The 25,833-nt window shown below is 34.4% G+C and overlaps 1 protein-coding gene across 2 annotated transcripts in view; it reads left to right on the top strand.

Annotated features, from left to right (window-relative positions):
* Positions 1–25,536, top strand: part of LOC114319352 (putative sulfate transporter 3.4) — a 50,281-nt gene extending 24,745 nt beyond the window's left edge. The window contains exons 7-13 of one of the 2 annotated variants that reach the window (XM_082903128.1): positions 8,519–8,635; positions 19,412–19,538; positions 19,739–20,025; positions 21,472–21,662; positions 22,455–22,540; positions 25,222–25,298; positions 25,399–25,536. In XM_082903128.1, coding sequence (XP_082759254.1) covers positions 8,519–8,635; positions 19,412–19,538; positions 19,739–20,025; positions 21,472–21,662; positions 22,455–22,540; positions 25,222–25,298; positions 25,399–25,536 — 1,023 coding nt within the window. Of the gene's footprint in view, positions 1–8,518; positions 8,636–19,411; positions 19,539–19,738; positions 20,026–21,471; positions 21,663–22,454; positions 22,541–25,221; positions 25,299–25,398 lie in introns of those variants that run through there. The other variant, XM_082903127.1, reaches the window with a different exon arrangement.
* The last annotated feature ends 297 nt before the right edge of the window (positions 25,537–25,833 follow it).

Genomic DNA, 25,833 nt, shown 5'->3' with positions numbered 1-25,833 from the left:
CTGGCGAAGCCATTCAGCTTCTTTAGTTGCTTTATCTAAAGCAATAAACTCAGATTCCATCGTTGATCTCGAGATACACGTTTGCTTGGCAGATTTCCAAGACACGGCTGCCCCTCCGAGGGTAAACACATAACCACTAGTGGATTTGGAATCTTTTATATTAGATATCCAATTTGCGTCACTATACCCTTCTAGTACTGCCGGGTATCTGGTATAATACAGCCCATAATCCAGGGTGTAACGGATATACCCCAACACCCGCATAATGCCCTTTCAATGAGTAGCATTAGGATTATTCGTGTATCTACTCAGCTTACTAACAGCGTAGGCGATATCCGGCCTTATACAACTCATCAGATACATCAAACTCCCAATGACCCGAGAATATTCTAGTTGAGAGACATTCTCACCATTATTCTTGGTCAAATATAGACTTAAGTCTACCGGTGTCCTAAACATACTTGTATCTGACTTTCCAAATTTCTCAAGTATCTTATTAACATAATGAGCTTGAGAAAGTATAATACTACCAGATGTTCTGGTGATCTTAACACCCAAAATGACATCTGCAAGGCCCATATCCTTCATGTCAAACTTAGAGTTTAACAATTTTTTGGTAGCTTTAATCATTTCATCATTGCTACCAACAATGAGTATGTCATCAATGTATAGACACAAACTGACATAACCTTTGTCAGTGTCTTTAACATATACGCACTTATCACACTCATTGATTCGAAACCCATTTGACAACATAGCATTGTCAAACTTCTCATGCCATTGTTTGGGAGCTTGCTTCAAACCATACAATGACTTGACAAGCTTACAGACTTTCTTACTTTTTCCTGAAGCTGAAAACCCTCGGGTGGCTCCATGTAGATTTCTTCATCTAAATCTTCATTTAAGAAAGCTGTCTTTACATCCATCTGATGTATTTCTAAACTGCGTAAAGTTTCTATTGCAATCACCATGCGAATGGATGTAATCCTTGTCACAGGTGAACACGTATCAAAGTAATCCAGGCCTTCTCGCTGTCTGTATCCTTTGATAACTAGCCGAGCTTTATATTTGTCAATTGACCAATCCGCTATCATCTTTCTTCGAAAGATCCACTTACTCCCCAAGGCCTTACTGCCTGGGGGTAGATCAACCAACTCCCAAGTATGGTTTTGTAAGATGGAGTCAATCTCACTCTTAATTACTTCTTTCCATAAAGGACTTTCAGGTGAAGTCACAGCTTCATGGAACGTTCGAGGTTCTCCCTCTAACATATAAGTCAAGAAGTCTGGACCAAAAGACTTTGTGGTTCTAGCCCTTTTACTCCTTCTTGGCTCATCTACTTCATCAGCTTGATCATCTACTTGATCAGTTATTTGATCAGCTGTTTGATCATCCATGTGATCATCTATGTGATCGTCTTCGTGATCATCTATTTCTTTCATGAAACTCGGAACCCTGTCTTGGGGACAACACGGAAATACATCTTCAAAGAAAGATGCACTTCTAGATTCCATGATAGTATTCTTATGTATATCTGAAATATCAGACTTGTGCACAAGAAATCTATATGCACTACTATTTTGTGCATAACCAATGAAAATACAGTCCACGGTTTTCGGACCTATCCTAACCCGCTTGGGTGTAGGTACCGCCACTTTTGCAAGACACTCCCACATTCGTAGGTATTTATATGAAGGCTTGTGACCTTTCCACAACTCATATGGAGTCTTGTCCACTTTCTTCCGTGGTATTCTATTAAGAATATAATTCGCAGAGAGAATTGCTTCCCCCCATAAGTTCTGTGGCAACCCAGAACTTATCAACATTGCATTCATCATCTCTTTCAGCATCCTGTTCTTCCACTCAGCAACACCATTTGACTGAGGCGAATAAGGCATTGTGGTTTGGTGAATAATCCCAAATTGAGCACAAGTCTCGGCAAACGGGGATTCATACTCACCACCACGATCACTTCTCAATGCCTTGATTTTCCGGCTTAATTGATTCTCAACTTCATTCTTAAAAAGAATAAATTTATCAATAGCCTCGTCTTTGCTTTTAAGCAAATACACATAACAGTATTTAGTGCAATCATCAGTAAAAGTGATGAAGTACTTGTTGCTACCACGTGATTGTACAACTTTCAAGTCACACACATCACTATGCACTAAACCCAAAGGCTGGGTACTTCTTTCAATAGAATGAAAAGAAGACCTTGTCAATTTTGCTTTTACACAAGTTTCACACTTGTGTTGTGGATTAATCTTGAAAGATGGTATGTGATCTAACTTGATTAATCTACGTAAAGAGTCAAAATTTACATGACCCAATCACCATGCCATAAATTAGGGGACTCAAGCATGTAAGCAGAAGAAGAAGCTTTCTCATTAATCTTAGGGATAAGTGTCATTACATTCAATTTAAACACACCACCTGACATATATCCCTTCCCCACATAGACCCCGCCCTTGGTCAACACGACCTTGTCTGATTCAAACACCATGCGGAAGCCATGCTTGCTTAGGAGAGACCCCGAGACAAGGTTCTTACGAATGTACGGCACAAAAAGGACATCGTTCAAAGTCAGTTCCTTTCTTGAAGTCATCTTCAGGATCACCTTGCCTTTACCCTCAACAGCTGAGGTTGCAGAGTTTCCCATAAACAACTTCTCCCCGTTTGAAACCGGTTCGAAAGTTGTGAACATTCTCTTCTCTACACAAATATGACGAGTGGCCCCAGTGTCCACCCACCACACCCTCGGGTTTGACCCCACCATGTTCACTTCTGACACGACGGCTGACAGATGCGTGTCATCCACATCGTGTGACAATTCCTCCATTTCAGCCATATGTGCCCGATTTTTATGTTGGGGAGGGTTTTTTCTGTAGGGCTTCTTCTTCAGACAATCAACTGCCCGATGCCCGTCACTTCCACAGTTGAAGCATTTGCCATCAAACCTAAAAGTAGGCTTCTTTGGCTTGTAGGCTGGCCTTTTGGAGATTCCTTCTCTAGCCCCCAACTTTGAGCTTTTGCCTGTCGGTGGTTTTTTCTTCGCCCTTGAGGACTCGCCATGCTCAACCATGTTGGCTTTGTACTGGAGGTACTCCCTCCTTTCTTCCTGTTGTCCTCTTCAATCCGGAGCCTGACAACGAGCTCTTCGACTGTCATCTCCTTTCGTTTGTGCTTCAAGTAGTTCTTGAAGTCTTTCCAGCTGTTAGGCAGCTTCTCAATCAAAGCAGTTGCCTGGAATGACTCACTTAGGACCATCCCTTCTGCATGTATCTCGTGTAGAATCACTTGGAACTCTTGGACTTGACTCAGGACAGTTTTAGAGTCCACTATCTTGAAGTCCATGAACCGGCCGACGATAAATTTTTTTACCCCAACATCCTCGGTCTTGTACTTTTTGTCCAAGGCATCCCACAACTCCTTAGCCGATTTCTTGGCGTAGAACACGTTGAAAAGCGGATCCGCCAAGCCGTTCAGAACGTAATTCCGGCATAAGAAGTCTGCTTGTTTCCAAGCGTCCAGTGCCATGAGCTTTTGTTTATCTTGCTCATTCTCCTCTACGGTTGGTACATCTTCACTCAGAAATCTCGCAAGGCTTAGAATAGTCAAATAAAATAGCATCTTCTACTGCCATCTCTTGAAATTCATTCCTGTGAACTTCTCTGGGCGCTCGTGATAATTGAGCGGTCCTCCCGGAACAGCCGGAGTAACAACAGGAGGATTGACCACCGAGGTCACAGTAGGGGTTGGCAAGCCAGTCGCCTCGGGATTCGGATCCCCACCAACATTAGCAGCAGCAGTAGCAGCATTAGAGACAGTTGCCATTTCTGAAAAATTACAGCAGAATTTTCACTATTCTGTATTTCCAGAAATCAAATTTAACACTAGAAAATCCCACAATTGGAAATTTAATTCAAAACTAGTCTCACCACGCAACCTAGAATCGAACATGGTCAGGAAAGTTTGCAGGAAGACTAGAGGGGTCACACCGGTCCCACTTAAAATCCAGTTAACCTTAGACAAAACTTTCAAGAGCATGTTGACTCCTAGTCCATGGGAAACAACTTTAAGAATTAAATTTTCCAAGGGATGAACTAGGTTAAACACACCAAGTTCCAAACTGTACAAACAATTACAACAAAATTGCTACAATAATTACAAACAAATAAAACGTGCTTTACATATTGGTGAATAACCACAAATGAACACTCAAGCAAACAATTGCTTCAAATATTTAGTCCAAATTAATCCTTTTTCCCATTTTCATAGGTATTCCTGCAATAAAGAGTTAGCAGCAAAATACAACAAAACCTCCCTCAGCTTGTCTTTGCTTTTGGCAAAGTAGTGATTGAAGGGGAGGGTACTAGCAAACAAACTAATAAATAACTGTAAGTAAAGATTAAGACCAACCCTTAAGTTATACATCTAGAATTTAAACTAAAAAAAATTGTAAAAAATTAATTACATAATAAACATGTAATTAACTATATAAGTTACAGACCTAAATTAAATATAATTAAACCATATTTTAAATTGGTAAAGGTTACATATGAACTTATGGTACACTAAACATGTAATTAATTGAGGCAATTTACAAACATTTTATAACTCCTAAATACTTAAATCACATTACTAGGCAAGAATTGCAAATGACATGATTAACATGCAAATAATTCTAGAGAAATTAACATGAATTTAAATATAGGCAAGTTATAAACTTTACAACTCCACACCTAAATTAAAGATTAATAGGTACAAGTTACATGAAAATTTACTACCTAATAAATATGCTAGAAATGTAAATTACACTAAAAATTAAACCCGAATGAACATGTAATTTATATTGTAAACTAGAAGCATGTGAACTAGAAGCATGTAAATCTAGAAATACAAGGCATGAACCGGTACACCATAAATTAATAAATTAATTAGAAAATACAGTGAATTAACGTTGCACCAATGGAACTCTTCTTCCCTATTGATAACAGTGGCCTATTCCATGCCATGGGAAGACCAAACAGTAGCATACACAAAATGGCAAAATCAAAAGCTTAACCCAGTGTATATGCATCTAATAAACCAATTAACTCGCTAGTACTACCAGTGGCCAATTACATGCAAAATTATTACACACACCTATGAATCTATTAATCTAATTCTATGATAAACGTTAAATCTATTTTAAGCTTGTTGGGAAAAACTACTCACATTACATAATTTCACATTGCATATCGCAAAATTATGATATGAAAAAAACAAACCTTCAATCCCAGGAAAAATAAAATGCTGAATAAAATACAGATAAAATATAAAATGGTTAAAGGAAGCAAACCGAAGCCTGTGTGATATCACAGTCTCCTTAAAATAGATTCGCCGCCTCACCGTTGGGTGCTGGAGGTACGTCGGCGTCTACTTCCCAGGATACGACGGTTTTTACCAGCTACAACAGAAGCACCTTCTGATTAGCTTAGCGAATGGACAACGGCAGCACTCTCTCTCGGGAAGAAAATTATAGAAGAAGTAGACTGACAGTGTATGGATATCAAGGAAAAATTCTATATCTCTTTTCAAGGAATAGGGCCTCTTTTTATATACCATGGGGGAGAGGGGAGGAGCCTCTACCCATCAAGGCTGGCAACTAATGTTAGCAAAACTGCCCAATCAATTTTGTAAAACTGATGAGCCTTAAATGTGTGAGTTATATACACATTTATGAGATAATTTCTTATTCAAGCATTTTTCTCCAACAAATAGTGCACTCTTTGTAATACAACACATATACGAAAACAACGACACAACACTAACACATAGGACAACCCAACTTCACCAATCCATAACCATCACAACACAAGGTACACTCCAACGATAAACCAAGACAACAACAAAAAGTAAATCCATGCTCTACCTGCCTTAAGTACGATAAGCTAACAGTATACCTTTCCACAACAATACCAGGTAATGGTACCTCTGCTAATTTACCAGGCGTTAGTTGGAAGTTAGAAGGTAGTGGCACTTTTGATTCAAAATGCTTCCAATTTATCAGATGCTAGTTGTAAGGTAGTCGTACCTCCGATTAGAAGCTTATTATCATCATCAACTCATCACAATGCCACGTATATTCCCAATTACATAGTTATTCAATATGAGATAACATGTGTGTTCTATTCAACAACAAATATCCAATATATAAACCCATTGGCATTCCCAATTTACAAAAGAGTTTGCAAGCATCTTTTATTTTTATTTCAAAACCAAAACCCATTATCTCAATCCCCAACCCTCACAACCATTAGCCAAAATTCCTTTTTAATTTTGAAAATCCCAATTTGTTGACTTACAACCATAACCCAACACAGCACAACATCAACCAATACAATCGCAAGACTTGTTTAACCTCATTTTAGCAATCAAAACTCTAATTCATTAATGTAAACCCATAGTCCGACAATTACCCAATATTAACTCATTCATTTTATTACACCCTCAATTTCAAATTAGGACTTTTCACCACTATCAACACAAACACAATTATCTACCTCCCAATTTACCAAATCACCCAAAAACATGATATTTAAACTCCCAAAACTCAACACCCTAAACCCCCTTTTATGCTTTAGAAAAACCACATAACAACTCATGCTTTTAATGCGATAAAAACTACTACTTATCTATCTATGGTGAGGTATTGAAAGTAATAAAAAAAAATCCATACCTCTTAAAGTGAAGAGGAGAAAAACCGAAAATCCAACGGTGACAAAAACATGATTTGCTTAGATAAAATGAAAGCCTTTGTCGCGCTCTATGTTTTGGCATACGGAACGTAAGGTGTGAAATGACTAAAAACAGATGAAACCCAAGGTAAAAGAGCTTGGAAGCTTGGCTATGGCGGACATGAGAGAGAAAAGATCTAAAAAAGTGGCATTTCACAGGCACTATTGTCTTATATAGACAGACCATTGCGGCGCAATGAAACAGATCGTGGCGGAAAATGAAACAGTCGCGGGCGCGACCTGCTGGCGCAACCACGTTGGTCGCAGCCAGCCACCGCGGCCAATTGCGGGCAACGCACTCCTCCAGGCCAACAGACCTGAAGGTGGCCTTTGTCACGGCCAAGTCGCGGCCCCTAGCAGGCGCGACCCTCTATCATCGCGGGTGCGACACTCATGGTCGCGGACGCAACCACGCCTGGAACAGATTCTAGACTCAACGTTTCAAAACCAATCCAAGGCATTCCCAGGACAAACTCAACAAGGTGAAGTCAAAGGTTGAACCAAACAACCATGTGCTCCAACCAAAAAGGCCAAATGGGTTGAATAATAACGCGGACCACTACGACAGTGCTCTGTCTAGTAGTCAAGAAACATAAGATTTAACATTATATATTTTTTAGTTTTTCTCTTATTCTAACTTTTCCGTTCCTTTTGTACATTGCTTTTCTCATTAACCAAACAGGGCATCTCATAATCAAGAGGACATTATGCGACTTTCCGCATTTCTTTGGGGAACATTTTACTCATATTTCTTTAGAAACCATGACATTACTTGTTCTCAGCTAGATAGGGAGAGAGAGAGAGAGAGAGAATTGGAAAGAACAAGGATGATAGATTCAAACAAACCGTCCAAAGTGGATAAGAGAGAGAAATGTGACCTATCAATGTCGTTCCAGTCATCTACATAGCCGTCGAGGGTGATGAGTCTAAGGTTGAAGGAGGCTCAGAGTCAGATCTCGGAGTCCAGATCGTAGCTCCATTCGCTGCTCTCTTGATAAAAAAAAAAACATCAGATTTGTTCACCTTTTCTCTCCATATATTTTATATATAATGTGTATATCAATCTATTTATAAAGATTCTTCACAATTAGATTACACATATAAAAAAAACACCACACGCTAATTAAGGGATAAAAATTCTTTATGAAGTTGATATTTTTTTCATAATTCCTAATATTATTCATCTATATATATAAAGGAAAATGATCAAGAGAATTCATTGACGGAAATGCCCTAACTTCGTTAGTTATATTTAACTAAAACAGACCAATGGCTGAAATTTTTTCAAAATAAAAAAAAAAATTAAGAATTTAAATTGATAAACTTGAAATTTTCGAATTTAATTTAAAAAACACGTTAAATTCTGAGATTTTTTTTTATTTATAATTTGCTCAATTATTTTTTATCTATTTTAATGACATATAATTCTTTCTAAAATTTACCCTTATCAAAAATAGTCCACCAAAGAAGTTCAAAAAAACTTTGAATTGTTTTCAACACATTTTAGAACTTTTTTCTTACATTGTGTTTGATTTATAAATTTAGGGAGAGATTTATAAAGGTAAAAGAAAATTGTGTGTGAAATCTAGTTATATTTTATTTATATTTTTCTTTTTCTTTTTTAATTTTTAAAATTTCTTTTCAAATTTATGAATTAAATAGAATCTTAATAAAAAAATTGAAAAGATCTTGGGATGTGCACATCATTTAACTTGTTCCATTGTCATAAAATGAAACAGATTGGAAGCTTGCCAGTGGGTATCAACAGACCTACAGTAAGCATGCTGTATTTTAAAGGTCCTCATCTAGGGCTTGGTATCAAAACAGGCATTGTAACTGGGATATTGTCTCTCACGGTAAGTAGGTACTCCCCTTAACTCGCAATTGATTACTTCAATCTTGTGGTTGGTCTATGCCAACTTAACACTACACTGGTATCGAGAATCATACTTATTAATTTTAGGACAATTACAGCAGTAGTATTTATATTTTACTATTGGTAATTTATTTGTAAATCCTAATAATTGAATTTAATTTCTATCAAGCATTGTTGAAAATAAATCTTACAAAAATAATTGCTAAAAATAATTTTTTGTGATGATTTTTTTCATATGTCACTAAAAATTGATAATTAGTGACTTTTTTTATTACAGTTTTTATAAATTATCGCTAAAACTTTTAATTAGTGACTTTTTTTTGTGAAAGTTGAAAAGTAGTGACATTTTTTTTGTAATGATTTTTTAAATTATCGTTAAAATTTATAATTAGTGATAATTTTTTTAACAAATTTTAAACTGTCACTGAAAATTATGAATTAATGACATTTTTAATAGTGTTTGATGAAAAACGCCATTAATTATCACGTGATCTATTGGATTATGAGTCTACCTATTAGGACCTACACGTAAGTCCTCTTTTACTTTTGGCAGTGGCTTTGGTCCAGTCCAAGATCGGATTGGACCGTGCTGTTGGGCCCGTGGGGGCCCTCTACAGGTCCCGTTTTGATAATCCGAACCGTTCAATGTGTAGAACTCGTCGAGTACTATATGTCTGTAAAAAAATGACGTTGATCGGATATCGATAGCTATATGAACAAAACAGTTTTTTATCAACCGTTAATTGTTTCACCGTCCGTTTTTTTATACAAATTTGATTTGATTACATAGTTATTGATATCCGATCAACGTGATTTTTACAGGCACGTAGTACTCGACGAGTTCTACACATTGAACGGTTCGGATTATCAAAACTGGCCCAAAAAATGGGCCCCATATGCCGAACTGGACGGGTTCAATTTTGATCTCAACTTGAGACAAGCTGGAACCTTTACTTTTTGTGTCGTTTTGGACCATACCTTTCAATTTGATTACGCCATCTTGGACCATACCGCTTTTTGTGTCCTCTTTATTATAATTAGTGATGATAGTATTTGATAAAAAACGCCATCTTATTACGCAGTTTAGTTTTGAAAAAAAATTATAATTGAAAATGTGTATTTCTAGAGAATCAACAAATAAGAATAAATGCAAAACGAGATGCATAAGCAAATTTAAGTGTGATTTAAAAAAAAAAAAAAAAAAAAACATGAATGACATGAACAAAAAACAAGAATAATAATAAATAAAAGAATATAAGTAAATCTAAATAATATAGAATATAACAAATGGAATATATCAATATTTGATAAAACTCAATTTAAAAACTTTTTTTAAAAATTTTGTAATATAAAGAATTTGGAGGGTGCAAACTACTGAAATTTTGGGGTGCAAAGTATTCTACTTTTAAATTATCTTACTAATTACAAATATAATAAACATAATTTTTAAAAGTTTTGGATGTGCGACTGCACCTAGGATTATTCAAAATACCATCCAATCTATTAAAACCATGCTAATCCGCATCAATCTGCACTGCTCTAACCACTAATCATGGATTAAATTTTAAAACCGCTCCACTTCGTTGTAGTTAATACATATATATTTTTTAATCTTCAATAAAATATAAAAGTAAAATGAGTGTGAGAGGGATTTAAGATGTGAAATTTGTTATAAATTAGTAGTTATATATATAAAACATATTATGTAAAATTAGTTTGTATTATGTATATAAAAAAATATTATGCAAATTAGTGTTATATATTATACAAATATTTGATAATTAGTTAAAATATTTTTCAATCTGTCAATCTACCCAAACCGTGATTTGTCAATCTTTTAATCTGTCAATCTACGATTCAATTTATAATTTTATTTTTAAACCATCCGAATTGGACCCCCACACCCCTAACCGCACCTGCCTGCACCCTCTAAATCCATTCTTGATGTGAGTTACATTGCATTGTCAGAGTTCACTTTAGTCCTTTTTGGCCCGCTCCTTTTTTGTACGGATTCTTATAGTCGCACTGAAAGCAATTCTTCTATGAAAACATAAACCAAACATACAATACATTGAAATTACAAATTGGGTAAATTACATTTTGTGCCTGAAAAATAAAAAATTCCCGAGATATAAATTTGTTATTATATTTCAACTTTAAATAGAGAATAACAATTCAAATCAAACAAAAATAAATCGACACAACGATTTAATATGAAAAAATCACAATTAGAGCGCCTCTAATTGTAATAAAAAAACCACGGGCCAAAGCCTCAAAACAATCCACTAAAAAGACAAAAAGAAATTACACATGTGTACCCTCAATAATCTAGCGAATCCATGTCCGAATTGAACCAATCCTGATGTGCCTCTTTCACCACCATCTTCACCTCGGAATTGTTTTGCCCAAATTGAATCCATAATGCTGATGTCTAATCCATGACGATGAGCCATTTCGGAATCCGTCAAAGCTTCAGGCCCAAGTTCCTCGGAATCCACTGAAGAACAACTCTCTCTTTTGTGAATAAAAGAGAACAAACAAACCTCTTGATGATGTTGATATGAAGTTCATGGATCCATATTGATCACTCTTAAATCATCAAGGAAACACTCAAAAAGCTCCGTCTAATATAAAACACTTTGTTTGTTCTTCCTATTTGAAAATCTTGGCAGCTCAAACCCTAAAATAAGCAAACAACACACTTTATAATAAACTAAATCACGAATACCACTCGAGCAGTGTGAGTAAAAGCGGTGCAAAACATATAGGCTGACTGCTTAAGTGCAACATTCATTGCTTAAGCGGTAAAACTTGTTTCCTAACAGTTCAAACGATTTGCAAAAATACTAAATGATCATTTTCTCCGCTCGAGCGCACAGATGACTGCTCGAGCGGTGAAACAACTTCGATTGGATTTTTACTTTTTGCTTCGAACCCGCCATGGGGTGCTAGCTTCTAGATCTCCACCAGCTGACCGGGCAGCTCGATTCCCGTACATTGTCAACGAAGTGACAAACATGAAAGGATCAAGATTACAAACTCCTCTACATAGGCACAATTTGGGTTAGATTCGCATGTAAGCACTCATATCTTCACTGAAACATAAAAGTGAATAAAATTATAACTAAAAGGAGTTTTGTCAAATGGGATTGCCAATTACCAAAACCAAACAATCTCCCCTTTGGTAATTCCGTGACAAAACACACCTAATAAATAAAATCCTAATCACCCTAACCCATTCCAACCAATAAAAACTAACTTCTTTTTCACTGTCATGACTTTGCAAAATAGTTATTAATGCCACAAGAGAATATGAAAGCAATAAACATATGAAAAAATTATCTTGAAGCCTGAATAGATGGAAATTTGAAGAACATGCAACATGAATAGATGGAAACTTGAACATGTAGACACACTAAAAAAACTCCCCCTCAAAATTATCTAAAAAAGCTCTATCTCAAAGATTTCCCTCTTTTTGTCATGAATTATCAAAAAAAGCTCAGTTAACTAAAGCAAAAAAAATAAACCACACAAGCAAGGGCATGATGATGTAATAATAATAGCATGCGGGAAATAAGTTATAAATAACCAGTGTATAGTAACTTGCAAACCAACTAACATCAATCTTCCTTACAAAACCAATCAATGTATGTCCATGCAAAAAGAGCTCCGCTGCAATGATTAACCAAATCCCTCTTACTAGAAGCAACCATAGGCACCAAAACAATGACGAAAAAAGGAAAAGACAAAAACAATATGGTGGAGTAAGTAAGGAATTTCATATTTGTACTTTAAAACACACAAGAATATTCAAGAAATACAATTACTTGAAAACACAATGTGTACAACCTTTAGAAGATTCCTCATGAAAAAATGTGATGCAACATAAGAAAAGCATAAATCTCGTGATAAAAGTGTTGTGGCTCTTGGAGTTCGACAAACACTAGATTCAAATCCAGTAGTGATCTGATGGCTAGACTTCTGGCAAGAGAATATGAAAATGACTGAAAAAAATCAAACCTGTAGTGATCAAGGGATATTTGTTGAGTAAAGGCAGAGACTCCCCCTCAGTCAATGAATAATTTTATTTTATATTTTTTTTTTCTTTTCTTTTGCGCACTCATTGGCGGCTTTCACACTCAAATGTATGGAAACCTAACTAGAGATGCATGGAGAAAATAAGGATAGCCTAGTTGGTGACTTTGAGGTAGCCTTTTACTCATGCCTTGACTACAATAACCCAAGGGGAAAGCCGTGGAGATGCAAAAAGATGGTAGGGGGTTAAGAGACTCAACATCACCAAAGATATGCTAGCATTGGTCAATTTCTCAAGAAAAAGCACATGAAATACTGTAATTAGTCCATAGCGAACTTTGATTACTTATGCGGAAGAGTCCAGTATTTGCTAATCCAAGAGTGTGTACAGAATGAGACATATTAATCAAAGTACAAACAATCCAAACTGAGTAACGACCATAGATGGCACAAACATATTAACATGTAATGGATATTCTCATCAATTCCAATGTGTACCAAGAACTTCTCAAAAATTTCAAGCTTGCAAAACCATACTGAGAAAATCTTTTTGGATTTTTATTTTAATATTTTAAAACAAAGCAAGAAAGAAAATGAACAAGTACACGCAAAACAATCCAAAAAGAAAAACAAATAGAAACCTACAATCAAAGATAAAGAAAGAAAAAAAAAATACAAATAAACAAATTAACAGAAGTCAAGGTTTCTCACCCAAACCACTTTAGTATAAACAAAGTTATGAGAATTGTGATTCTTAGGTGACGTCTTGACATTGTTGTTCCCTTCCCCTTCAATGTGAGTTTGTCTTTATTTGGTTACCAACCTCTTACTCCAAGGTCTAGGCAAATGCAAATTCGTTTCATGTTTGGTCTCTAGCAAATCAAAACAATGAGATCTAATTGGACCATTAACCTCATTACGACCACTAAACAGTCTCCTACCCCATAAGGTATTAGAATTTCTTCTACCTCTATGAGACATTCTCCCATACAACTCATAATAATAAGGGCAAATATGACCATACATACCACAATGATAACAAATAAAACAAGGTATACCTTATTTTCTTTGACCTTATCAACTCTAGGAAGATTGAGGCCAAGTTTGGCATATGATAAATAATCCATCTTTTTATCTTTTTTCCATCACATCACCTCTCTACTTTTCTGCACATTTTTTCGTAAAAAGACAAAAAGTACACTTATTTAGGTCATCCCAAACAACCCCTGAGAAGTTCATCCTTATGTTGAATTGCTTGCTCTTTTTTTCCTTGAGTTCCTGTATCATGAGATACAGATGCACTCTATTTTTCTTCTTTGTCACCACTAAAGCCAATGTCACTTTTGTCATAACACATTCTTTGAGATCTAATGATATTGTCCAAAGTCTTTGATCCTTTGTTCCAAAGACCAATGGTAGCCACAGCACACTTGAGCTCTTCATCTTTCTTGACGACTAGCTCTTCCAATGCAGCTTCAGACATTTTGAGAGTTTCGATCTTTTCTTCATACGTTGCATAGATTTGTTGGAGCTCATTCCTCTTTGTCTCACAAGTCAAGAGTTTTGCACAAAGAGCTTGTTGATCCTTTGAGATCTTTATGGCATCATTCATAGCTTTAGAAATCTCCTCCTTTAGTTTGATATTCTCACTTTCACAAGCTTTGAGTTTCATAGTGATTTTGTTATTCAATTTGGATAAGTTAAGAGATTACTTGTACAATTTTTAATAAGCATGTTGAAGCGCTTTACCATCTACTTCATCATCACTCCCCGAGGATTCATCATCAGTGATATTCTTAACTGGCCTCTTGGGATACTCCATTCATCCTTCAGCTTCAAAAGTCGCCATGAAAGCAAGAAATTGTTTATACTCCTCTTCGTCTTGAGCCTCGTTGTCACTTTCATCTTTGTCAGACTCTAATTCATCATCTCAAGTGATAACGAAGGCTTTCTTCTTCTTCAAACGATTAGGGCATTCTTAAGAAAAGTGACCAAAACCTTGGCATTCATAGCATTGGAATCTTTGAGGAGTCTTTTGTACTTTTCATTCCTTATTGGTTGTAGAATCAATTTTGAGCTTGTCTTTGCTTTTAGATTTATGAGTTGATTCCAAAAGATTAGACTTCTTTTTCAAAAAAAGACTTTTTTAATTGTTTTACAAATGCATCTGTAATCTTGGAATCAAACTCATAATCCTCATCGGAATCCTTTCCAGCTCTATGAGCACTACTAAAAGCAAGATCATCTTTTTGTTTCTTTTTGAAATTCATATGTGCCTTATAGGTTTGAAGATTTCCAACCAAATGATTCAGCTTGAGGTTGTCAACATTTTGAGCCTCCTCAATAGTTGTAACTTTTGGTTGGAACTGATCGGGCAAAGACCTCAAAAATTCTCCTACAATCTTGGATTGTGGTATTTTTTTTCACCTAAATTGAAGCTAGAATTTACAATGTCACTCAATCTCACATAAAATTCATCAAAGGTCTTACTATTTTTCATGAAAAGGTTTTCAAAACTCGAAGTGAGCATTTGAAGTTTTGAACATTTAACAGAAAGAGTGCCCTTATGAATAGTTTATAAGTTATCCCAAGTCTCTTTTGAGACTTTACAATTACAAATATGACTAAACTCTTCTAGTAATCAGTTGTGCCCTCTTTTGTGACTTTGCAATTACAAATATTACAATTACAAATGTGACTTTAGAATTGATAGTTTTACTATTCCAGCTACTATTTTGGTAATCAGTTACGTCCTATTTATCAATTGGTTTGGTGAAAGTTACTCCATTAATGGTAATCGTTGGTTCGGTCCACCCACATATGACGGATTGCCAAACTTTTTCATCAATAGATTTCAAAATGCTCTCATCTGAACTTTCTAAAAAGGATAATTGGATCCGTCAAGTAGTAGTGGTCGTACCATAGAATTCTCTTCACGAATTAAATCCATTATCACAACTCAAACAAGATCCCGCTCCTTAAGTTTATAAAAAAAAAAATAAATAAAAAATATAAAAAATTGAGCGACCTGCTCTGATACCAATTGAAAAATCAAAAATTCCCAAGATATTGATTTGCGATTAGGTTTCAATTTTAAACAAAGAATAACAATCCCAATTAAATAATCAAAAACAAATCGATACAACGATTTAATGTTGAAAAACCACAATTAGAGCGCTTCTAATTGTGAAAAAAAAAATCATCGGCTAAAGCCGCAAAACAATTCACTAAGAAGATAAAAAGGAATTACATATGTGTACCCTCAATTACGTAGCGAATCTACGACTGAATTGAACCGACCTTGATGTGCCTTTTCCATCACTTTCTTCACCTCAGAATTGTCTTGCCTAATATTGAATCCACAATGCTGATGTGGAATCCACGACGATGAGCCACTTCAGAATCCACCAAAGCTTCAGGCCCAAGTTCCTCGAAATCCACCGAAGAGCAATTTTCTTTTTTGTGAATAAAAGAAAATAAACAAACCCCTTGATGATATTGATATAAAGTTCATGGATCCATTGATCAGTCTTAAAATCATCAAGGAAACACTCATAAAGTACCCTCTAATATAAAACACTTTGTTTTTTCTTCCTCTTTGAAAATCTAGATGGTTCAAACCTTAAAGCGAGCAAACAATGCACTTTACAGTAAATTGAATCGTGAATACCCCTCGACCACACATTTTATTGCTCGAGCGATGTGAATAAAGGCAGTGTAAAACATATAGGCTCGCCACTTGAGCGCAACATTCACCGCTCAAGCAGTAAAACTTGTTTTCCAGAAGTTCAGATGGATGATCCGTTTCTCTGCTTGAGCGCACAAATGACTGCTCGAACGGTCAAACAATTTTAACTGCATTTTTCCTTTTTGCTTTGGACCCACCATGGGGCGTTGTCCCTTGGACCCCCGCGAGCTGATTAGGTAGCTCAATCCCCATACAAAGTCAACGAAGTGGCAAACATGAAAGGATCAAGATCACAAACTCCTCTGCATAGGCACAATTCTTGTTGGATTTGCATCTAAGCACCTACATCCTTACTGAAACATCAAAGTGAATAAAATTACAATTGAAAGGAGTTTTGTCAAACGGGATTGCCAATTACGAAAACCTAACAGTGCCCTTGAACGTTACGCCAAATTTCATTTTAGTTCATCATTTTTTAATTGTAACAATCAATCCCTTGTGCTTTCGGTCAAATTACAATGTGATCTTTTTGTTAGCATGGTGTTAAATTCGCTACCCAAAATTAGGATAAATTGCACTTTGTACCTTTACACTATACATTGAATCTGATTTTGACCTTTTTTTTAATTATTATTTTTTATTTTTTAATTATAACAATCAATTCCTAACACTTTTGATTAAGGTGCAAAAATGTAAATTTATTATCTTTTGTACTTGATTTTTTCACAATATTTTCTCTCTTTACTATATTTTCTAAATCCATCACCACCGACCACTCATTCCTTGTATTTCCCATTCACTACAAGAAAAAACACCTTTGGTGACTAAATTTTTAGTCGCCAAAGGTCCGATTTTAGTCGCCAAATGTCAAAATTTCACTTTTCCCGACAAAAAAGTTTAGTCGCCCGTGTTGTCGCCAATAAACGGTCGCGAATGCCTTTGGCGACTAAAACACTGTTAGTCGCCAATATATATGTCTTCAGCGACTAAATATTTCGTCGCCAATAGTCAATTTCTGTATTGAAAATTATACCTTTGCCGACTAAACTTTTAGTCGCCAATAGTTCATTTTTATTTTATTATTAATACCTTTGGCGACCATTCACTTTAGTCGCTGAAAGTATTTTCAGGAAAAAAAAAAATTTCGCCTCCGCTGCTCCCAACAGGTTTCGAACTTGCGACGCCCCTTTGCACACGCCAAACCCTTTGCACAACACTCCCTCCACTATGCCAGTACATCATCACATGATCATATATGCAATATATATTATTTATATACTATATTAACCGCAATTAATACAAAATAATATTTATAAATATAATTTTTTAAATTCAATATAATTTTTGTCAAAAAATAAATTATTTAATAAAAAAAAATTAGGCGACTTTTGGCGACTAAAACCATTTTTTAGTCGCTAATTGTATTATTTTGGGCTACTAATTATTTATTTGTCGCTAAAAAAACAAGTTCTCAATTAAAAATCAGCACTTTTGGCGACTAAACAGAAATTTCGTCGCCAAAACCACTACTTTGGGCGACTAAAATGGATTTTCGTCGGCAAAACCCCCACTTTCAGCGACTAAATTGCTTTTAGTCGGCAAAACTGCTATAATCAGCGACTAAACCTGTTTTTAGTCGCCAAAACCATCACTTTTGGCGACTAAATTATTTTAGTAGCCAAAAACTGCCACATTCGGCGACTAAACTACCTTTAGTCGCTAAAACCCCCAGATTCGGCGACTAAACTGCCTTTCAGTCGCTAAAAACCTTGTATTCGGCGACTAAACTGTTTTAGTCGGCAAAAGTGACCAATTTTGGCGACTAATTCCATTTTAGTCGCCAATTCTACTACTTTTAGCGACGAAAAAAGAAACTTTAGTCGCCAATTCTGCAATTTGTTGTAGTGATTGCTTGTGGCAACTACTTACCCCTTTACTGCCATTTTCATCATTTCCCTATAGAATCCTTACCACCCATTACTACCTCTACCTTTTGCCCACCTTTTCCACCACCTGGTGTCACACTATCAATCTCTCTACCTATTCCCACCCGACACATTACCTCACTTCCTTTCCATCACCCATGGCCAATTTTATCCCTTCCCACCACTCAATGCCACCATTTCTACATTTTCCAAAACCACATGGGTCGATTCGTATATTAATCAAATCTTAGGGTGTGTATTTGCAATTTATCCTTATTTATGAGATTGGAGGTTGATTGAGAGAGAAAAGGTCAGAGGAAACACAATAGGTGGGCTGAAAGGTTAGGGTGGCGTTAGGCGGTGGGAAGGAGTGCGGTTGGCGGGCAGACAGTAAGGGTGGTGATGGGTGGTAAAGAACAGGTGAGAAAGGCGTGGAGGTGGTGGAAAATGAATGAGGGCTTTGAGAAAATGATGGAGAGTAGCAAGGAAGGGATAGTTAGTGGTGTTGGGTTTAGAAAATAAAACAGAGTGAAAAAATAGATAATAAGAAAAATATGACAATAGAAGAAAATTTAATTTTTTTTCCCCTATAAATTACCTTATGTGAGGCTTACATGACAATTTTTGTTAGATAATTTAAAACCAAACTAACCAAAGGACCAAATTGCAACTTGACCCAAAGTGCAATGGATTGATTGTTCGAATTGAAAAACAGAGATCAAATTGAAATCTGATTTAAAGTGTAAGGGTGTAAAGTATAATTTAACCAAAATTTCGTTAATGGGTTTAACAACATACTAAGGGAAAGATGACATTGAAACTGGACCGAAAGTGTAAGAGGTTGATCGTTACAATTAAAAAGTGAGGGAACTAAAATGAGATCCGGTGTAATGTGTAGGGATACAAAGTCTAATTAACCCTTTAAAATTTTATATAATTTGTTATTGAGAATCATTTATGAAAAATCTTATCAATCCATATACATTTTGTATCTAGTTCTGCCATTGATTTTTGTGTTCCTATACTTGTTAAACTTGGAAAAGGATTGTGTTCCTATAGTTGAAATTGGAATTTTAAATTGCAAGATGACACTTTTCTTATTTCTTAGGAAGGAATTGCAGCAGGAAGAACATTTGCTTCTCTTCAAAACTATCAAGTTGATGGAAACAAAGAAATGACAGCAATTGGTCTCATGAACATGGCTGGTTCTTGCTGCTCATGCTATGTCACCACAGGTAACCCACTAATCTTGCGTCTATTCTGTGACTTTTCTGTGATTTTTTTCCGTGTCTGTAGCAAAACTATCGACGATTAAATTCATTTATAATACTTTGTAATCCAATTTAGAATTTTCTGTGATTTGTTTCCGTGTCTGTAGCAAAACTATCGATGATTAAATTCATTTATAATATTTTGTAATCCAATGAATTTGCAGGATCATTCTCGCGATCCGCTGTGAACTACAATGCCGGAGCAAAGACAGCATTTTCAAACATAGTGATGGCAGCAGCAGTGCTAGTGACTCTGCTGTTTCTCATGCCACTGTTTTATTACACTCCAAATGTGATCTTAGCAGCAATTATCATAACCTCTGTGATTGGCTTGATCGACTACGATGCAGCTATTCGGTTGTGGAAGATTGACAAGCTTGATTTCTTTGCATGTTTGTGTTCATTTGTTGGGGTTCTGTTTATCTCTGTGCAGACTGGTCTTGCCATTGCTGTACTCTTCTCAGCCTTGTTCTTTTCTCTAATTATTTATTTATTTATTTATTTATTTTTGAGTAAGTTACACTGAGATTTGAAAAATATATAGCAAGTCCCACAACTTTAACATGATTACTATCTTAAAATTTGATTCACATAATAATTGTTTTCCTTTTTATCAATAATTCATTAGTTATACAGATAAAAGTATGATATTGTCTTTTCTTTTACATTGAATATATATATACATTTCATTATTTATCCGTGTGTCTTTACACTATTTACATTAATTTTGATTACTTTAATCTTACTAAAAAGGAGGTCAGTATAATTATGCTAAAATTATAAGATTATTTCTATTTTGTTGAAATCTTAGGAGGGTCAGTGTAATTTACCTTCTTTTTTTTTTTTTTTCATTTTCTATTTAATTTTGTGGAAGACACTAGAAAATGGGACAAAAATGAGAAATTTTAAGATATGTGGTTGAGGGTGAGAGTAGGGCTGCAAAAAAAAAAAAAAAAAAATGAATTGTTAATGACCAGTTTGAAATTGGCTTGTTTAAACTCAATTTTTTGTTTATAAAATTTAGATTAAGGATTTGAGGGGGGACTTATGAGAAAGGGAACATGAAGGGAAAAGTGAAAGAAATAGAAACTGATTTTTTGTTAAATTTCTCTTTTTTTTCTTTCTTTCAACTCTATAAATCTCTCCTCAAATTCTACATTTTAATATCGTCTAAATGAAGGAGCTCAAACTAAATTTTTTGACTCATTTAATAATTTAGTTGAGGTCTAGTAGACCTAAGCTTGACTGAGATAGGTTCATGAATACAATTATATATAAAGTAATAATTTATTTTAGGTAATATATTTTTATTAATTTCTTTTATTTCTCTATTTATTTTTTGTATTTGTGAAAAATAAAATAATTTATTGATGAAATTCATTAATAATATGATATTTTTCTTATAATATTCTTTTTTTCTCTTAATATATGCAGGATAATTTAGATTTTTTTTTTTTTCTCAAGCTTGAGCTCGATCTCTACTTATTTATGTAATCGATGTAAATTGAGTCAAACTTGAGTTCTTAAATTTTGACACTGAACTTGAGTTGGATTATTTAAGCTTGGTTCGAACTCAGACTCAATTAATTTTAAGTGCGCCAAGCTTAAACACCCCAAAATTAGATTCACTTTGACCCATTTGCAGAGCCTTAGATAAGGGGATAAGGGTTCAACATGTTCTGTTGTGTTCTTATTTTTTGATAAAACTCTGATTTTTTATTTTATTTTATTTTATTTTATTTTTTCGAAAACGATCCACATTTTATACATAAGAGTTGTTGCTTTCTTTTTGGGTCCCAATTTGCATGTACTTCTATCTAGTTTTACATACAAGTGTTATTTTATATCTGCTAAAAATGACTAATGGTTTGAAGTGAAACTGTTGGTGGAATTACAGGTGGGAGTGTCAGTATTTAAGATAATCCTCCATGTTACAAGGCCAAACACTGATATGTTGGGGAATATTCAAGGTACTCAAATATACCAAAGTCTCAGTCGTTATGAGAATGCAACTAGAGTTCCAGCATTCCTCATCTTAGCCATTGAATCTCCCATCTATTTTGCAAACTCAACCTATCTCCAAGAAAGGTACTATTCACTCTCTGTGGTTTTAAATTCTTAAAAATATTTTTTTGTTTTTGTTTTTGTTTTTTTTGGTGATTTTTTTTGGGTTTATTATAATTTCCATCCCTGTCGTTTGATTCAAATTTCTTTTTGGTTCTTATAATTTCAATTTGAATAATTTCGTCCCCATATTTAAGTCTAATTTTAATTTGATCGTTTCATCTAAATTTTTATTAATTTTGTCTACGTGTACATCTTAAAAAATTAACAAGTGTTTCAAAATTATTAATTTTAACCCCCAATATGGACGAAATAATCAAATTGAAACTAGATTTAAAGCCTAGAAATCAAATTCTTCAATTTGAAACTATAGGCATTAAAGTGAAATTTAGATCAAATTACAGAGGTGAAATTTGAGTCAAATTGGTTCACTTTCACATGACCATTTAAATCATTAACGAAATATTTATAAAATTGACATATGGTCCCTAAAATTGCATTTTATGTTACTTTGGCCTCCAAAGTTTCAATTTTATTATTGTCCCTAAACACTGTAATCTTATGCTTTAAATTTTTTGTTAGTGTTTAAGACAAAATGATAAAAAAAAATAAAAACACTGAGGACTACAATGACAACGGATACATACTCTAGGGTTCATAAGTGCATTTTAGAATTTCATGAATGATTTAGACTGTACATTAAGAATTGGACGAATTTGATTCAAATTAAAAAGCATAGGAAAAAAATTGACAAAGTTGAGATTTGAAGGATCAAAGTGACACATAATGCATAGCTGATTTCAAAAGCTTTTGCAGAATATTAAGATGGGTTAGGGAAGAGGAAGAGAGGATCAAAGCTAACAAGGAGACTTCCCTAAAATGTGTGATTTTGGATATGACAGGTATACCCTTTACAAGTATTCTTTGTATCTGATTTTGCCTAATTTGAAATGCAATCATTTTAACAATTACATATATAAAAAAAAGTCTATGAATACAGAAACTGGTCATATAATTGAACACATAATGTATATTTACAGATAAGATTTTTCAAAAGTGAACCCACCCTATAACATCTTATTATTCATTCTTGTCTATTATGTGATGTAGGACAAGATTTTAAGGACAAGATTTTAAGAATTTTTATATTTTTTAGTTTTAATATTTTTGATATAATATTATGATTTTTGTAATTTAGTATAAATATTTTAGAATTATTAGGTTTCTTAATTTTATTATTTTGGAATTAGATTTTGACTAGGATTTTAAATAGTTTAGAATTCTAGTTTCCTATTCTCTTAGGTTTCCTAATTTGTATTGATTTAAGTTTTCTAGTTTATTTTAGAATTACTTTTCCTACAAGTATTAGGTTTGGTTTATTATAAATAACTATGTAAGCCTCATGGCAAAGAAAATTTTTTCATTCAATATTAAGATATTTTCTATTCTTTGTGGATTCAAGATTTTATTTTTTCTCGTGGATTCGAGAGCTCCTTTCGTCTACTAGAACGGTATCTAGTCCCTGTGTATTCCGCTGCGTCAAGTGGTATCAGAGTAAGGTTTCTCCTGGCTCGATGTCATTCATCGGAAGAGGAAGCACATGCTCTATTGACGATGATCATAGAGAAATATCTAATAGGATTCGAGTCAAGGGATTTGCCCAAAGCCAACCTGTTAGTCACAATGTTAATAGGAACCGTGCTATGGGATTTGTCCAAGGCCAATCTATTAACCACAACGTCTTGAGACGATCTTCTTATTATCAATATGATAATGAGGATAAATCTAAAGATGAGTTATTCGAGGATTATGGTGAATATCAGTCGGTAAGGCAACAACGAAGATTTAGTGATGTGTTCAATAGCAATAATTGTATCAATCATGACTTTTCAAATTATCAAGTACCACTAGAAATTTCCTATTTTAATGCTTCTTGTCATGCCGAGGATTTTATTTATTGGTTTTGTAAAGTTGACAAATTCCTTGAGTGTATGGAAATCTCTGAAGAAAAGCAAGCCAAATATGTCGCACGTAAGTTACAAGGTTATGTGTCTACATGGTGGGAACAATTGCAATATGGTCGAAGGCGACAATACAAACAACCCATTAGGACGTGGCATAAGATGAAGAAGTTGATGAGTTCTAGATTCCTTCAATCAAATCATGGGCAAATATTGTATCAACAATATCAAAGAAAGCTTGAATCGAAACAATTGTTCCAAGGTAATTCTGATTCACAATATTCTTCACAACTCAATAATTATTATGCAATTGTGGATAAAGATTATTCGAGAAACATGACTACGGCTTTGCCAAGTTTGGGTCAATCAAGTCTTATAGTTCAACAAATTTGTTACGCTCCACCACACATTGAAGAAGAAAAGGTTTTGAATATCTCAATGTTTCAAAAATTTGAAAGCCCAAACAGACATTCAATTGAAGTAGAAAATCAAGTTGATTTCAATAATGGTGAGAACGTTGAAATTGATGGATGAGAGGTCACTGAAATTACTTTGATCAAGATGTTTGAAGAAGATAATGAAAAGGTGAAGCAAGAGAAAAACGTTGAAGGTAGCCAAGAGCTTCTAATGACAGAACTATCATCTCTTGATTATTATGATGGTTATGAGATCGCAAAAGAAGGAGATCTAGTTGAACTCAATGGAAAAGAAGAAATAAAAGATGAGGTAATAAAGTTGACATGTGCACCAAAGAAGTTGATTGAGGATGTTGCAATTGATATTCCAAGATTGATAATTGAATATCCAATTGATTCTAAGACAGAGCAGAGTCCAAAGAGTATCCAACATCAACATAAAATACACTTCGTTGATTTTCTTGGTGTGGAGCAATTTAATTTGATTTTCAATTCTTGTCTAATTGATCTTGTCAACCAGTTGAAACATATAGAGAACAACTTTCAGAAAGTAAACTTCTTTGCATATAATGTTCAGAAGAGGGACAAAAAACTGAAGTATTCCAAGTATCTTTTTATTTGGGATGGACGATGGCAGATCTCTAATATGAACTCGAGGACGAGTTCTTTCAAAGAAGAGGAGTCTGATGTAGGACAAGATTTTAAGGACAAGATTTTAAGAATTTTTATATTTTTTAGTTTTAATATTTTTGATATAATATTAGGATTCTTGTAATTTAGTATAAATATTTTAGAATTATTAGGTTTCTTAATTTTATTATTTTGGAATTAGATTTTGACTAGGATTTTAAATAGTTTAGAATTCTAGCTTCCTATTCTCTTAGGTTTCCTAATTTGTATTGATTTAAGTTTTTCTAGTTTATTTTAGAATTACTTTTTCTACAAGTATTAGGTTTGGTTTATTATAAATAACTATGTAAGCCTCATGGCACAGAAAATTTTTTCATTTAATATTAAGATATTTTCTATTCCTTGTAGATTCAAGGTTTTATTTTTTCTCGTGGATTCGAGAGCCCCTTTCGTCTACTAGAATGATATCTAGTCCCTGTGTATTCCGCTGCGTCATTATGTATCTGTGACCAGCTTCTATGTTTAGATCTAACACAATGTTCACAATTATTTATTTATTTTTTAAATTTTTTTCAGCTGTAACAGCCATTGACACTAGCGGGATTGATGCTATATATGAATTGAACAAAACACTGCACTTGAGATCACTCCAGGCAAGGAAATCAGCCCAAAAAATAATTTTTTCCGCACAAATTATTGTTTTTTTTTTGTTACTTCTTATTAATTTTTTTTTTTTTTTTATATTACTTGCAGCTTGTTTTGGTGAATCCTGTTGGGGATGTAATGGAAAAGCTCAACAACTCAAAAATTTTAGATCTATTTAGATTGAGTGGGCTTTATTTGACAGTTGGGGAAGCTGTTGCTGATACATCATCTTTGTGGAAGCCTTGAGGATAAACATGAAACCGGTCACAAAACAGTTGTGACCGATTCTAAGTTTGATATTTGTATTATTAGTATTATTGAAGCCTTGATCGTGAGCAGACATAGGATGATTTTAACATTTCGCTGCTACAAGAATGTGGCACCTGATGTTTTATTCTAGCAATGTACAATGAACTTTGCTTAGAAGAAGGTGTAGGAGTTGTATTTAACTAGAAAAAAAATTGGAATTTTTAGAATTAATACTGTAAAACAAGGACATTTATTCGCATATGTACGGCTTCTTTGATTGCAGAATTGATGGTT

Source organism: Camellia sinensis, chromosome 13, assembly GCF_055761805.1.
Source record: "Camellia sinensis isolate YWXY chromosome 13, ASM5576180v1, whole genome shotgun sequence".
NCBI classification, from domain to species: Eukaryota; Viridiplantae; Streptophyta; class Magnoliopsida; order Ericales; family Theaceae; genus Camellia; species Camellia sinensis.
Note: the sequence above shows the minus strand (reverse complement) of the source record. Positions and strands in the feature narration are given on the sequence as shown.